Genomic DNA, 17,375 nt, shown 5'->3' on the forward strand with positions numbered 1-17,375 from the left:
ATGTGCGTAGCTGAAATTTCTACCTAGAGACTCATAATGTAGCTGTACTCTTAGACTACATGGTGAATGATTTGTAATTGAACTCATCACAGAGTGACTTATAACCTAACTAAACTCTACAGAAAGAATTGCAAGATAGCTCAGCTTTCTACAGGATGATTTTCTTGTACGTGAACCCTCTACAGGGTGTCATGTTTCTAGCTGAACTCTCTACAGGGTGACTTGGTTCTACCTGATCTCTCTACAGGGTGACTTGGTTTTAACTGATCTCTCTATGGGATGACTTGATTCAAGCTGATTTTTCTACAGGGTGAGTTGAAATGTAGCCGATCTCTCTACAGGGTGACTTGTTTCTAGCTGATTTCTCTACAGGGTGACTTCTTTTATAGTTGAACTCTCTATATGGTGACTTGTTTCTACCTGATCTCTATACACAGTGATTTGTTTCGAGCTGATCTCTCTGCAGAGTGACATGCAAAAAAGTTGAACTCTTTGCAGGGTAACTTGTTTCCAGCTGATCTCTCTACAGGGTGATTTATTTCTAGTTGATTTCTCTACAGCATGATTTGTTTCTAGCTGATCTTACTACAGGGTGATATCTGATCTCGCTACAGGGTGACTTGTTTCTAACTGATCCTTCTACGGGGTGATTTGTTTCAAACTGGTCTTTCTACAGGGTGATTTGAAATGTAGCTGATCTTGCTACAGGGTGACTTTTTTCTAGCAAGCTGATCATTCTACAGGGTGACTTGTTTCTAGCTGAACTCTCTATAGGGTGACTTAATTCTATCTGATCTCTCCACAGGGTGACATGTTTCTAATTGATCTTTCTACAGGGTGGTTTGTTTCAAGCTGGCCTTTCTACAGGGTGATTTGAAATGTAGCTGATCTCACTACAGGGTGACTTGTTTCTAGCTGAACTCTCTACAGGGTGACTTGATTCTATCCGATCTCTCTACATGGTGACTTGTTTCTAACTGATCCTTCTACGAGGTGATTTGTTTCAAGCTGGTCTTTCTAGAGGGTGATTTGAAATGTAGTTGATCTTGCTACAGGGTGACTTGTTTCTAGTTAGCCGACTCTACAGGGTGACTAGTAGCTGATTTTTCTACAGGGTGACTTGAAAACTAGTTGAACTCTTTGCAGCGTAACTTGTTTATAGCTGATCTCTCTACAGAGTGATTTGTTTGTAGCTCATCTTTCTACAGGGTAACTTGTTTCTAGCTGAACTCTCTACAGGTGACTTGATTCTATCTGATCTCTATTCAGGGTGACTTGTTTCTAACTGATCCTTTTATGGGGTGATTTGTTTCAAGCTGGTCTTTCTACAGGTCATGATTTGAAATGTAGCTGATCTCGCTACAGGGTGACTTGTTTCTAGCTAGCTGACTCTACAGGGTGACTGCATGGTAGCTGGTTTCTCTATAGGGTGACTTCTGTTTGGCTGAACTCTAATTTAGTTTTGAGTTGATCTCTCTACAGGATTGTTTGTTTCTAGCTGATCTCTCTACAGGGTGAATTGAAAACTAGTTGAACCCTTTGCAGCATAGCTTGTTTCTAGCTAATCTCTCTACAGAGTGATTTGTTTCTAACTGAATGCTATACAAGGTGATTTGCTGATCAGTCTATTGAGAGATTTGTTTGTAGCTGAACTCTCCACAAGGTGACTTGAAATGTAATTGGAATCTCTACAGGGTGATTCGATAAAGCTGATCTCTCCACAAGGTGCCTTGTTTCCAGCTAATCTCTTTACAGAGTGATTTTTTCTAGCTGATCTCTCTACAGCATGATTTGTTTCTAACTGATCTTTCTACAGGGTGACTTGTTTCTAGCTAGCTGATCTCTACAGGGTGACTTGTTTCTGGCTGATTTCTCTCCAGCGTGACTCCTTTCTGGCTGTACTCTCTACAGGGTGACTTGTTCCTACCAGATCACTCTATAGGGTAATTTGTTTTGAGTTGATCTCTCTTACTACAACAGGGTGATTTGAAATGTAGCTGATCTTATTACAGGGTTACTTATTTCTAGCTGACTTCTCTACAGGGTTCCTTGATTCTATATGATCTCTCTACAGGGTGACTTGTTTCTCACTGATCCTTCTATGGGATGATTTGTTTAAAGGTGGTCTTTCTACAGGGTGATTTGAAATGTAGCTGATCTCACTACAGGGTGATTTGTTTCTAGCTGAACATTCTACAGGGTGACTTGATTCTATATGTAGCTGATCTGTGACCTGTTTCTAGCTGAACTCTCTATAAGGTAACTTGAAATGTAGTTGAACTCTCTACTGGGTGACTTGATCAAGCTGATCTCTCTACAGGGTGATTTATTTCTCTGTACAAGGTGATTTGTTTCCAGCTGATCTCTCTACTGAGAGATTTGCTTCTAGCTGATCTCTCTACTGACAGTCTGTGTGACCTGTTTCTATCTGATCTTTCTACAGGGTGATTTGTTCTAGCTGATTTCTGTTTGTTTCTAGCTCATCTTTTCCACATGGTGACTTGTTTCTAGCTCTACAAGGTGATTTTTCAGCTGATCTTTCTCCAGGGTGGCTTGTTTCTAGCTGATTTCTCTACAGGGTGACATTTTTTATAGTTGAACTCTCTACATGGTGAATTGTTTTTATCTGATCTCTATACACAGTGATTTGTTTCGAGCTGATCTCTCTGTAGAGTGACATGAAAAATAGTTCAACTCTTGCAGGGTAATTTGTTTCCAGCTGATTTCTCTACAGGGTGATCTGTTTCTAACTGAATACTGTACAGGGTGGTTCTAGCTGAACTGTCTACCGAGAGATTTGTTTGTACCTGAACTCTCCAAAAGGTGACTTTAAATATAGTTGAACTCTCTTTAGGGTGACTGGTTTCCAGCTGAATACTCTACAGTGTGGTTTGAAATTTGGTTTAACACTTTGCAGGGTGATTTGTTGACTTTTTCTAGCTGATTTTCTCTACAGGGTGACCTTTTAGTTAAGCTTCTTTTTTTAGTTAAGCTCCATACAGAGTGGCTTATAACAGGGTTAAAATCTCTACTACAATACATAAATGAATGCTTTAAGAGAGTTATTGTTTACTTCTTAGCTGACTGTTCTATTAAGGTGACTGCTCTATTAGAGTATCTCGATTGCGCACTTGTTACACCTAGTTGACTTTCGTAGTGTAACTCAGTGGTTTTTAATCTGATTCCTTATAAACTACTGAAAGATCATTCTAAAATAATTATTCTACCTCTCTACCTATTTTCAGCTGATTCCATTTGCTATTTGCCTGGTAGGTGAGGTAAGTAATACTAAATACTCGATCATGCGATTTTTACATGTGGTTGGCATTTTGTTATAACTCCATGACTGTTACTGTAATTTCTTTCAAACCACAAAAGGTTTGCACTACAATAGTTACTCCATGTACAGACCGATTTTCAAGTTATTCTGTCAAGCGGTTTACCCTTGAGGGCTGACAACAAATCACCTTGCACATAACTCCCTTGTTCTTTGTCTGATCTGTACTAAAATTGTACTGTAAATGTGCAGTATTATGTTTGTACTGCCCTCAAAAGTTTAAGTAAATCGACCAAAGCACATGTGAGTTATTACGATTTTTCTAAAGTGTGCGAGACGAAGAAGAAAAATACAAAGAAAATAAGATGAACTTTGAAGGCGTGTATCTCAGTGATGGATGGGTGGATTCACCTCAAATTTGGAATGGGAAGTGCCCTACCATCAAGGTAGTTTCCATAGCAAAAATGGTTAATTTCCATCCAGCCATTATCGAGGTGTTTTCTTGGTCCCTGTAAAATACACACTTGTCTGTCACGTGCCTGCACTGGCTGTACTTGGCCGCATGACACACTATCGTGTGTAATGATTAGAACACTATACAGCTTATTAGAACACTAAACTCTATAATCAATAATAATATTGATACATAAGCTGAAATAAATTTATGACATCAAAATTTTATATTAAACTCAAAAATGAAGTGTCATGATACATTATAACTACAGTGCATACATATACCAATACTACAGAATTGTGGATTTTCACAAATCCAAACTCTAGTAATCCAAATGCTCGCTAATCTGAAGAAAAGTGACTGTTGTAATAGAGCATTTTGTCAACAATTGTATGTTCTATTATAGTAATTGAACAAGGTTCTGTATAATGTGCTCACTGATTCACTATAATTATAATCTGAACAGATTTTTGTCAACTTCAGAGCAGAACTGTTTGGATTAGTGAGGATCCACTGCATATCAATATTATTACCAGTATTGGTATTGGTCAATTTCTACTGAAATTTTACTTTAGCATAAGTGCTATTACACGTATAACATCACTACAATAATGTGAGTGGGTGTATTGCTGGTGCACATGGATTATAATCACACACCAATTTCGTTTTCATTTCATCTAATAGTACCACTTCTTTAGTAGTTTATATAAACCAGGTACACACCTACATGCCCACAGTGGGCTGAAGGACAGTTGTGGGCATTGTGTGTGTGTGTGTGTGTGTGTGTGTGTGTGTGTGTGTGTGTGTGTGTGTGTGTGTGTGTGTGTGTGTGTGTGTGTGTGTGTGTGTGCCTATCCACTTATGTTTGTCCATATGCACCCATGTGGGCAAAATCATTAAATTGCAAAAACAACTTGCACGTGAGAAGTAAAAACGAAATGAAGTCTGTATAAAATTTCCGCACAGGTAACTTTGTGGTTTGCTCTCAGTGGTCTGAAATACGGGTGTGGCAACTCTCCTCAGACTTTGTTAATTACCTTCTCTTTAGGTTTTACAGGTGTTTAACAGCTGAAAAACAATGGTGCAAGTCTTGTAGACTACCAGGAATAGCATATCACTTTGAGTTGAAAGGGACATGTCCCCTACATATGCATATGAAAATAAAGAGCAGCTTTGAGGCTTTGTTGAGAGAATTTGCAGGGAAAAACACAGTCAAACTATAAAACAGTTTAAAAGATACTTTGCGTGCAATATGTTGTTTAAAGCTGTTTGTTTAACAAGCACTTCCTTAGCAGTGCATAGTAACGTAATTAAAGAATTACAAAATTTTCATGATTTACAAAATCAGAAATTACAATAAATTAATTATGTATTATTATTGCAAAACCAAAAAGCTAAAATAGTAATACACGTAGTAGTTGTAACATGGGAATGAGGACTGCCTTATGTTACAGCTAATATGTAACACTTCCCCATCATCAGGCTGATAGCTTGCACAGGGTGATAAATCATTCAAGCCAAGCACCAGATATACTATATACAGTGGAACCTCAGTTATCCGAATCCCTTGGGACTAGGGGTGGACCATAAGTCTGAAAAGTCCATATCTCTGAAACTGTGTATAAATAACCTTTAAAAAGCATAAAGAACATTTTAAAAATTTCAGTATTGTCAACTACCCTATTAGAACAGTCACTACTCTAATAGAGCAGTCATTTCTCATAGTTCAGTTGACCGAGAATCTGGATAAGAGGGGTTCGGATAACTGAGGTTCCACTGTATGCATTCCTAAAATTTCGATTATGGGTCAGCAGCTGGTTATGTTCGGTTACGATGAATGGACAAATCCTAGAGATATCATGGAGAATTTTGGTTATGCGAATTTAATGTTTTAATCAATGCTATTGAATCATTAATGAAAGGCCTAGATAGGTAAGCTTGCTTGTAGAGTGGTTACTTCATGCAGAGTGGTAACTTTGTGATGGGGGTGTGGTCCATATTCGGAAATATTCGGAAACGATTGGTGAACAAGCTATAGCACTAGCTCTCACCTTAGCCCAACATTTTCAACTTGTAGGATAACGAGGATAACAAAACGCTCTCCTTCTGAGTGGTTTTCATGGAAAATCCAAGTTGTGCATACTAATCATTGAGTATTAATCACGGGCTACATTTTGTATGTAGCTAGCTCGGCTAGCTGGGTTACATGCAAAATGTAGCCCTGGTGGCTTATATAGTTACTAGATGAGTTACAGTACAGCTCACGGGTAACGTCGCATGTACATGCATGACGAGCGTGACGTGCGCTCGAGTGACCCATGTGGATACAGCAAGGCTACAGTAATGCTCCACGTAGCTAACTTTACTCGAGAGTGTCACGCAAGACCAGATAACAGGTCTCACCTATGGTCTTGGGAGGCGGCACTGGCTCAGTTCCGCCAGCTGTGAAATGCCTGTGTTGTAGCTACCGAATACTTGGTAACTTAGCTACTGGCTTGACCTTGACTCTGTCACGGACTACAGTCAGTGCTGTAGCTAGCAGTATAGCTACCGTAAACCTAGATGGATTGGTCGCCAAGTAATGCCACAGAACCCCAGGGCCGCCCACAGGGGGGGCAACTGGGGCATTTTGCCCCGGGCCCCAGCCTGAAAGGGGCCCCAGGAGGCCCCATGAAGGGTCCCCCTGAATACCTGTTTAAAAGATCGATATACTCTAATAGAGCAGTCAGATCTAAATACTCTAATAGAGCAGTCACAGTATTCTTCAGAGGAGCAGTGTAGCAAGCTTATAGATAAGGAGATATGGTTGGTTATGGGTAGTTATTGTCATTGCCAGCAGGTTGTGACCTTTTTTTTTTTTTTTTTTGGTCTTCACCTTACAACTTGGGTGAAGGGCCCCACTTTAACTCTTTGCCCTGGGCCCCTTAATTTCTCTGGGCGGCCCTGCAGAACCCCAATTAGTGCATTTTTCTAATTTGTATTTTCTTTATCTAGATAGTTAAAGGAATGGTCAACCGAAGTTTCAACTCTAGAAGCCAAGAAATGTTGAAGTTACAGCGCTACGAAGGGCCTATGAAGTGCTAACAGCAAAAAATCGATTTGTACAGTGACAATAAACTACAGGCGTTCAATAAAACGATCATAACATACGGATGCAGTTCTCTACCAAGATGCAACTTGCACCATCGAATTCTCCATGAGCAAGCAAATCCATTGCTGGGTAAGTTTTGTCTTGCAGGCCTTTCCTACGTCCACGGGAGACTGGCAAAGGTAAACGAACGTGAGAAAAAGCGATAGTGAACTGCTCGTCTAACGCAAGGCAGACTAACGATGATATCTTCTGTCTCCTTGAGAGTACTGACACGAAACAAAGATTTTGGAACTCCTCTTGCTTTTGGGATCACGATGCTGCCAAAGTTTTTGGTGTTATCACTTTCTTTCATTGTGAAACAAGCACTTTTGATTTTACGAATTTTTTTTCTTTTTCGTAAATATTCCACCCATTGCGTTCTGCGGGCCCAGGCCGGCGTGTGTTTCTTGCATGCATTCTACTGTATAATTAGCTAGCTAGGCTTGCACGGACATAATTATGGGACCGATCACAAATTTTTATGAGATTTAAGTGTTGTATGAAGTTACTAAACTCAGTAGCGAGTGTTCTCATGAGTGGCGAGTTTCTCGCGTGGCTAGTGCATATCCACGCGATATTCCACAGGTATTCCACAGGTATTGTGCAGTACACTGCAAAAGAATGATCCCGCGAGAAGATTCGAGCATTACTCACATGTGTATACTTGCGACGTTACCTTTGAGCTGTACTGTAGCTAGCTGCATGGTGCCTGGTTTTTAGAAGTAGCACAACATCAATTTGTTTGTTCTGTTGTTATGTACTGACAAAAAAAACAGACAAATTTGGTTTCAAAACACTTTATTATGTTGTATCTCAAAAAGATTGGTTAGCCTTTTGAAACTATATTGGCAGTGTTTTTAACGTCAGTTAACAAGAAAACATGTGTCGGTAACTAAAGGTTAGTATCTGGATGTAAAATGTGATGCCATAACTTGCACTATATACACATCTATTATTACATCCCAAAATGTAACATAAACACTTACCTTCAGGAAGTTTCTCTAAAACATCTTTTAGTGCAGCATTGGGAAATGTAAATTGAGTGCTTCCTCCAGTGAATTCACTCAGATCATCATTTGCACTGGGAAACATGTAAGGTTCTCCTGCCTGAACACTATCATTGGATATTAGTGAAGCCTTGATTACTGGAAGGATTGATTGTAATAATTTCTGCATCACAACTAAAAACATTTACCAATATTTCTCTTTGTCTTGATAACTTCATTTGTCTCGTTATTCAGTGTTGCAGCGAAAAGTCTTCCAAATTGTTCAGTACTGTTAACTAAGGATTGACTGGTTTCTGGTGATGTCTGTATAAAAATCAGTGTTAACAAGAAAATACACATTAAGTCTGTCTACTTGTTGTAATTGTTGCCAATTTCTTTGGTTGTTGCTATCAAGTAGATTGTCAATCACTGAAGTAGTTTCCTGTGTGTACAAGGTAAAATTTGCAAAACATACAATATAATGTATACCACAGCTAAGCTGTCAAAAAATGGCGCTGCCTTAAAAAGCCTGGGTGAAAAAAGTTGTGAAATTAAAGGTGGCGGCCAATAAATGGCTGCAATGATGTAAATTTTAACAATGTACACAGCTATTTTTTATCAGTAACATCATTGCAGCCATTTCTTGGCCGCCACCTTTGATTTCACAACTTTTTTCACCCAGGCTTTTTAAGGCCACACCATTTTTTCACAGCTTGGCTGTTTTTGTGTGGATTTCACTTCTTTTTGTACTTTATAATGCCCCAAAACCAGCAGCCTATGGCTGACTTTGAGGTTTGTTTTTACTCACATTTCTTCTTTCTATGCAGATACAATGATGATTATTGAAGACACACTTATAAATGTATTTTATTGCATGATTTAATTCAATATTTGATAATACTATTATTGTAATACTCTAATAGAGTGCACATTTTTGAGGACTTCTAATAGAAATTACATAGAATGTTCTAGAACAATCTAGTACTTCTATTGGTAGGTCTATGAAATTACAAATGTTTGATTATTAGCAGATTTTAACTAGAAGTTTCATTTATAAAGCAGAAATCAAGTGAGGTGATTAGCCAAGGTAGCAGTGGTTCAGTGGTTAAGAATACAGGTGCTAGGGTATGAAGGCCCCTGGTTCGAAACCTGGTAGGTTTTTTTGACATTTTTAGTACACCTTTTTTACCCCGTGGTGACTGCTCTATTAGAGTATTTTGATCCACGAGTTTACATTTGCTTGGGTTTTACTTTATAACTTTGTCGCTGTAACTACAGTATATTGCTATTCAAACTATCAAAAGCACTGTTAGATAATCAGCCTATCTACACACCAATTTTCAAGTTATTCCTATACTCTGTTTACCCTGTAGTCGTGACAGAAGTTTTCTTTTTTACATGAATAAACACTCATAACTCCTTGCGTATTCCTCCGACTCACAGCAAACTTAGTACGTGAATCCACTGTTACACATTCCTCATTTGTGCCAAAGATTGAGGCAATTGAGTCACACATTTGCGTTTTATAGTGAAGTGTGCGAAAAGAAAAATCGAAGCCCCCGTACGACATAAGAAGAAAAATGAAGAAATTAAAATGAAACTTTGAATGCTCATATCTCACAAATGGCTGCTGCAAATTTAATCAAATTTGCTGTGTGGTGTACCCTACCTGGCGGACAGCTATAATATGAAAATGGTGTGTTTTGGAGAAGGGGCCATGGAGCTATGAACGCATGAAAAAGTTGTTTTCTTTCTTCCTGTCAATATACTCATGGTGTGGTGCACCGGATTTCTTGGCTGCTCAACACACTACTGTGTGTACATTTACCTCAAACAACATGTCATCTGGTCGTAAGCTGTCAACCACTGTTTTTGTAACACTATACATACAGCAGTGTTTAAACTTAAATTGCACATGATAACGTTAATTTACTTGCTAATAGTTTTGACGATATCAACTGCTATGTCAAGTTCTGTTGCAAAATTTTCCTCTTCCTCTGTTTCAGTCAAGTTTGAAAGGATTATGGCAATACCAGTAACTGCCTTAATTTTTTCAGTATCATTCAGGATATTTAAAGACATAGTGATGTTATTTACCTATATAGTGCAATAATAGTGGCTAATATTCACTACACAATGATTTACATACCTCATCAATTAGCTCCTTAAATCTTACTCTGAAGCACTCATTTAATTCCTCCCAATCATTAATACCTCTGCATCTTCTTTGTATAGTACCTTGATTAGTGTATAAGTTAAAGTTGCCAAATGTGACCCACTAAGTAAAAACCACTTGTTTCATACATTCCTCAAATTCCATTTTATTGCTTCTCTGTTATTTGTAGTAACAAAGAAGTGGATAGCCAAAGTTTCAGCCTTTTGTGAATAATAGTTTTCAAGTTATAGTGCTAGACAGTTGGAATAGGAATAACTCGATTTGTACAGCAACAATACAGCAAATAAAATACAGGTGCCTATTTAATTGATCATAACTCATGACTAAAACAAGCTACGAAGACAGGGTTAGGCTCAGTCGGTTCACCATGAGATGGCACATCAATCAAAGTATAGCGTTTTCCCTATACATCTCAGTGTGGACAAAGAAGGAGGCCATTCAACAATGAAATGACAACAGTAAACTCTATTTCTACCACACTGTAAATAAGCACCCAAAACTTGCTGCATGAACATGAAACAAAGATTTTCTTACTCCCAATGAACAGGAGAATCTGGTGGTGGATAGCTTTTATTGCTTTGTTTCAGTACATATTGAAGCGATTGAAATGTGCATAAAATTGTTATGTAGCATGCATAGTTTTACCCAGTTTATTTCAATACGTTTTTATAGCAAAAATAGAAATTTGCAAAAATGGCCAGTTTTTGCTCAGCAGGTCACATGTTACCTACATGCATGGCCTGTACTATAATCTCTGCATTCAATAGCTTGCTATTTAATAATAAGGGCCAAAAATTGCATGCCATTGTGTAACAGCATAAAATGTGACTGAATTTTGGAAAACTGTTGATCTACACACAATAGTACTTTGTAATATAACAAATTTAAAAAAAAACAATGGTTAAAAATGCCAGTTCCAGAAAAAAAATTAATCAAGTTTTTAATGTCTCACTAGTCGGTGAATTAACACTCCAATTGATAAATTCTGGGCATCATTGTGTTTGCCTGTTCATAGGAAGTACAAAAATTCATGTTTCATCTCCAACACAAAAGGGTTTCTGAGTCACAGACATTTGGTTACATTGCAGTAATGAAAGAATTTACCAACAATTGTTCTTCCGTGAATTCGCTTTCCTTCTCGAACAGAGGAATGTTTTGGACAAAAACTATACCTTGGTGGATTCACAAATTCATGGCAAATATATACAATGAGTCAAGATTTAATACCTACGTCATTGTATCAGTAAGTTATGATGGTTTAAGTTATGTAAACGCCTGTAGATTATTTTCTCGATGGCTTCTGTACATATCAATATATTTGCTTATCCGGCTGTCTAGTGTTGTATTTCAACTTATAAAGCTGAAACTTAGCCAGTCCATTCCTCTGTCCCTATAGACATCAAAGAACAAATAAAATGAATTTTGAAAAATGTGCGGATACTGATGGTTTTCTAAAATTAGGACAAATGCTATGAGTCATGAAAGTTTGAAAAGTAGGTAAATATTATGTGCTCACATGCCTGGCTACAATAACAAAATATATTTTTTAATACTTACATAAATGGGGTCTAGATTAGCACGCAATATTATTAAACCAAGCATACACCCACATCTGGCCTTCATTGTCTGGTTTACTGAAATTTTTCTCGACCTACCTATCTACCTGTGTATGTTTGTCTGTATGCATCCACGTGAGCAAATCGTTAATGGTAAAAGCAGCTTGTTTGTGAGAATTAAAGCCAAACTGAAATCTGTATTAAAGTAAACTTTGCTCTGAGGTGGTTTCTTTTCAGCGGTCTGAAATACGGGTGTAACGACTATCCATAGACTTTGTGAATTACCTTCCCATCAAGTTTTACTAGCTGAGAAACAATGGTGCAGGCTTTGTAGACTGCCAGGAATAGAATATCCCTTCAAGTTGAAAAGTGGGAATGTCCCCTACATATGTGAACAAAAATGAAGAGCAGTTTTGAGGCTTTGCTGAGAGAATTTGTGAGAAAAAACACCATAGTTAAACTATAAAACAGTTTAGAAGATACTTCTGTGTGTAACATGTTGTTAAAAGCAGTTTGTTTAACAAACACTTCCTTAGCAATGCATAGGAAGAATTACAAATACTTTATGAATTATGAAATCCGAAATTACATTAATTTATTATCATTATTTGTTATTAACACTTTACAGTGATAGGTCCGACAGCAACTTGTGCTGCAGCCTTAGGATTACCTAACCTTATTACAAGACTCAGACTTAAACGACTTAATAGCTAATAAGGTGTAACAGAAATGGGCCAAAGTAAGGAAAAAATCCCTCCAACCCCAGGATTCAAACTGCAGGTCTAGTTGGGGCCACACATAGTCTTCTCATTTTTTCATTAGGGTTAATCATTGTTCAAAAAGTTGCTACTAAATATAAAAAAAAAATTTCTACTGACCGACTGATTGATGCCTTCAGACAAGCTTAACTTAATAATAGTTACCTTTTGGCATACCATAGTACGTACAATGCATGTCCTCCTTTGTGTCCCATTTATCTTTGCTGACAGTGCAAGGTGTCAATTCGTGGTAGTGCTGCAAGATGGCTTCCCTACAAATTGTCCAAGTTTTCCATCTGACTGATTGATTGCAGAGGTCCTTCTCTTATTTTGTGATGGTAACATAGCTGAAAACAAATTGTAATGACCATTTCACTATTTCAGTAATTAATAGTTGTGGGGTGCATGTTCAGACAAAAACTGGTGCTATTCTTTTCGTTATAATGCAGTATGTGTGGGGTTCACCAGTAATAGCAATGTTACAAAAAAGTAAACAATCATAAGGAAAAATTAAGAAGATTAGGGATCATAGAAATAAAAAGGTAGTGAAACAAGGGAGATCGCTATATGTGAAGATATTCTAGTGTTAATTCAGTCGTGGGTACAGACTGAAGTAGGGATTTAATGTCCACTAGTATATCTTCATGTATGCGACTTCTCTTGTTTCACTAAATCTTTTTATTTCTATAATTTCTAATCAAACTTAAAATTCAGTTAATTTTTGTGAAAGCAATGAAACAAGGGAGGTCATCTACACTTACAGCTAACTAGTGGGCATTTAATTCCACTTCAATTTTATACAGCCTTGGTCGGTCAATAGTATAACTATGACTGAAGTATATAGTAAAGCGGCTAAGCAAAAAAATTGTTCACTTTTTGATAAAAGCACCAAACTTGGTACAACATTTGCTCAATTCATACTACTTTATATTAGATATGGTGCCATTAACTCATATCACACCTAAAGAACCTGACAAGTGAAATCTATTTGGGAAGCCATGAAATACTTAGTAGTAAAATATATATACATACTAGCTATTTAAAAATTTAAAAATTTTAAAAGGAAGTAGGGATTGGTATCAAGACACACGGTAGTGTGTCGTGCGGCCCAAGAAGCTGGCGCGTAACACCCGTGAGTATATTGACAGGAAGAAAGAAAACGCAATTTTCGCACCTCCGTAGCTCTGTGCTGCCTTGATGAAACAAGACGAGTTTTGCTGTGAACACTCCCTCCACCTTCAGTACTCCACGTTCCAAATTTGAGCGAAATCGCTTCAAGCGTTCCCGAGATATGCGAGTTCATAAATTGGCTTAGTTTCTTCGTTTTTTTTCTTCTTATTTTTCTTCCTCTTTTCGCACACTTACAAAAACTGCTATAAAACGCGAACGCCATATCCGATCACCTTGCAATTTGGCACACAGAAGGGGGGTATAAAGGCGCATCTCTGTACCAACTTTGGCTGGAATACGATAAACAGGCAAAGAGTTATGAGCGATTATTCACGAAAAATAACACCAATATGTTGTCACGCCTACAGGGTAAACCGCGTATGGGAAGAAGCTGAAAATCGGTGGGTGAATAGGTTAACTATTGAACCTCAAACCTTTTGTGGTTTGAAAGAAATCGAGCTAAAAACCAGGAAGATACAACGAAAAAACCAACAGTGTGTAACAATTATGCAATCGAGATTAGCTAATAAAAAACGACTGCTTGCCACGCCTACCAGGTAAACCGCTTGGGGTAATGCTTTGAAAATCGCTGTACAGATGGAGTTATCATCTTAAAAAGGCTCTTCAATGGTGTAGAAGAATCAGACTTAAAGCCACGGAGTTATAACACGAAATCCAACTTGGTGTAGCAAGTGCGAGATCGAGATACTCTAATAGAGCAGTCATCCTAATAGAGCAGTCATCCTAATAGAGCAGTCACCAGAAGAGAATTCAAGAGATCAGTTAGAAACAAGTAACCTGTATAGAGATCAGCTACAAACAAGTCACCCTGTAGAGAGATCAGCCACAAACAATTCACCCTGTAGAGAGATCAGCTAGAAGAAGTTACCTTGTAGGGAATTCATGCAACTATAGAAAGAGATAATTCAGCTAGAAGAAATCACCTTGTAGAGTTCAGCTACAAAGAAACCACAACGTAGAGAGTTCAGCTACAAACAAATCGCCCTGTAGAGAGATCAGCTAGAAGAAGTTACCTTGTAGAGAGTTCAGCTACAAAGAAACCATCATGTAGAGAGTTCAGCTGCAAACAAATCAAATGTAGAGAGTTCAGCTACAAACAAATCTCCCTGTAGAGAAATCAGCTAGGAGAAGTTTCCTTGTAGAGAGTTCAGTTACAAAGAAACTACCATGTAGAGAATTCATTTACAAACTAGTGACCCTGTAGAGACATCAGCTAGAAGAATTTACCTTGTAAAGAGTTCAGCTACATAGAAACCATTCTGTAAAGAGCTCAGCTGCAAACAAACCACCTGTACAGAATTCAGCTACAAACAAATCACCCTGTAGAGAGATCAGCTAGAAGAAGTTACCTTGTAGAGAGTTCAGTTACAAAGAAACCACCATGTAGAAAGTTCAGCTACAAACTAGTGACCTTGTGGAGACATCAGCTAGAAGAACCTACCTTGTAGAGAGTTCACCTACAAAGAAACCATCATGAAGAGAGTCCAGCTACAAACAAATCACCCTGTAGAAAGATCAGCTAGAAGAAGTCACCTTGTAGAGATTTCAGCTACAAAGAAACCACCATGTAGGGAGTTCAGCTAGAAGAAGTTACCTTGTAGAGAGTTCAGCTACAAAGAAACCATCATGAAGAGAGTTCAGCTGCAAACAAATCTCCCTGTAGAGAGTTTAGTTTGAAGAAGTTACCTTGTAGAGAGTTCAGCTAAAAAGAAACCATTCTGTAAAGAGCTCAGCTGCAAACAAATCACCTGTACAGAATTCAGCTACAAACAAATCACCCAGTAGAGAGATCAGCTAGAAGAAGTTACTTTGTAGAGAGTTCAGCTACAAATTTAAAGAAACCATCATGTGGATAGTTCCAGAATCAGCTGCAAACAAATCACCTGTAGAGAGTTCAGCTACAAAGAAACCACCATGTGGGGAGTTCAGCTAGAAGAAGTTACTTTGTAGAGAGTTCAGCTACAAAGAAACCATCATGAAGAGAGTTCAGCTACAAACAAATCACCCTGTAGAGAGATCAGCTAGAAGAAGTCACCTTGTAGAGAGTTCAGCTACAAAGAAACCGCCATATAGAGAGTTCAGATGCAAACAAATCACCCTGTAGAAAAATCAGCTACAAACAAATCACCCTGTAGAAAGATCAGCTAGAAGAAGTCACCTTGTAGAGAGTTCAGCTACAAAGAAACCATCATGAAGAGAGTTCAGCTGCAAACAAATCTTCCTGTAGAGAGTTCAGTTAGAAGAAGTTACCTTGTAGAGAGTTCAGCTACAAAGAAACCATTCTGTAAAGAGCTCAGCTGCAAACAAATCATCTGTATAGAATTCAGCTACAAACAAATCACCCTGTAGAGAGATCAGCTAGAAGAAATTACCTTGTAGATAGTTCAGCTACAGTAAAAAGAAACCACCATGTAGAGAGTTCAGCTGCAAAGAAATCACCCTGTAGAACATTCTGCCACAAACAAATTGCCCTGTAGAAAGATCAGTTAGAAGAAGTTATCTTGTAGAGAGTTCAGCTACAAAGAAACCACCATGTAGAGAGTTCAGCTAGAAAAAATTACCTTGTAGAGAGTTCAGCTACAAAGAAACCATCATCTAGATAGTTCAGCTGCAAACAAATCACCTGTAGAGAGTTCAGCTACAAACAAATCTCCCTGTAGAGAGATCAGTTAGAAGAAGTTACCTTGTAGAGAGTTCAGCTACAAAGAAACCATCATGAAGAGAGTTCAGCTGCAAACAAATCTCCCTGTAGGGAGTTCAGTTAGAAGAAGTTACCTTGTAGAGAGTTCAGCTACAAAGAAACCATCATGAAGAGAGTTCAGCTGCAAACAAATCTCCCTGTAGAGTGTTCAGTTAGAAGAAGTTACCTTGTAGAGAGTTCAGCTACAAAGAAACCATTCTGTAAAGAGCTCAGCTGCAAACAAATCACCTGTATAGAATTCAGCTACAAACAAATCACCCTGTAGAGAGATCAGCTAGAAGAAATTACCTTGTAGAGAGGTCAGCTACAGTAAAAAGAAACCACCATGTAAAGAGTTCAGCAGCAAAGAAATCACCCTGTAGAACATTCTGCCACAAACAAATTGCCCTGTAGAAAGATCAGTTAGAAGAAGTTATCTTGTAGAGAGTTCAGCTACAAAGAAACCACCATGTAGAGAGTTCAGCTAGAAGAAATTACCTTGTAGAGAGTTCAGCTACAGTAAAAAGAAACCACCATGTAGAGAGTTCAGCTACAAAAAAACCATCATCTAGATAGTTCAGCTGCAAACAAATCACCTGTAGAGAGTTCAGCTACAAACAAATCTCCCTGTAGAGAGATCAGTTAGAAGAAGTTACCTTGTAGAGAGTTCAGCTACAAAGAAACCATCATGAAGAGAGTTCAGCTGCAAACAAATCTCCCTGTAGAGAGTTCAGTTAGAAGAAGTTACCTTGTAGAGAGTTCAGCTACAAAGAAACCATCATGAAGAGAGTTCAGCTACAAACAAATCACCCTGTAGAGAGATCAGCTAGAAGAAATTACCTTGTAGATAGTTCAGCTACAGTAAAAAGAAACCACCATGTAGAGAGTTCAGCTGCAAAGAAATCACCCTGTAGAAAATTCTGCCACAAACAAATTGCCCTGTAGAAAGATCAGTTAGAAGAGTTATCTTGTAGAGTTCAGCTACAAAGAAACCACCATGTAGAGAGTTCAGCTAGAAGAAATTACTTTGTAGAGAGTTCAGCTACAAAGAAACCATCATCTAGATACTTCAGCTGCAAACAAATCACCTGTAGAGAGTTCAGCTACAAACAAATCTCCCTGTAGAGAGATCAGTTAGAAGAAGTTACCTTGTAGAGAGTTCAGCTA

The 17,375-nt window shown here is 38.1% G+C and overlaps 1 protein-coding gene across 1 annotated transcript in view; it reads right to left on the reverse strand.

The window, feature by feature from the left end:
- Positions 1–17,375, reverse strand: part of LOC136261087 (mucin-17-like) — a 193,765-nt gene that overhangs the window by 5,809 nt on the left and 170,581 nt on the right. The window contains exons 47-52 of the mRNA XM_066055053.1: positions 9,997–10,085; positions 9,781–9,944; positions 9,676–9,727; positions 8,221–8,289; positions 8,057–8,171; positions 7,848–8,006 (exon numbers count right to left, since the gene is read on the reverse strand). Coding sequence (XP_065911125.1) covers positions 7,848–8,006; positions 8,057–8,171; positions 8,221–8,289; positions 9,676–9,727; positions 9,781–9,944; positions 9,997–10,085 — 648 coding nt within the window. The remainder of the gene's footprint in view (positions 1–7,847; positions 8,007–8,056; positions 8,172–8,220; positions 8,290–9,675; positions 9,728–9,780; positions 9,945–9,996; positions 10,086–17,375) is intronic.

This window comes from Dysidea avara, chromosome 7, assembly GCF_963678975.1.
Source record: "Dysidea avara chromosome 7, odDysAvar1.4, whole genome shotgun sequence".
Taxonomy (NCBI): domain Eukaryota; kingdom Metazoa; phylum Porifera; class Demospongiae; order Dictyoceratida; family Dysideidae; genus Dysidea; species Dysidea avara.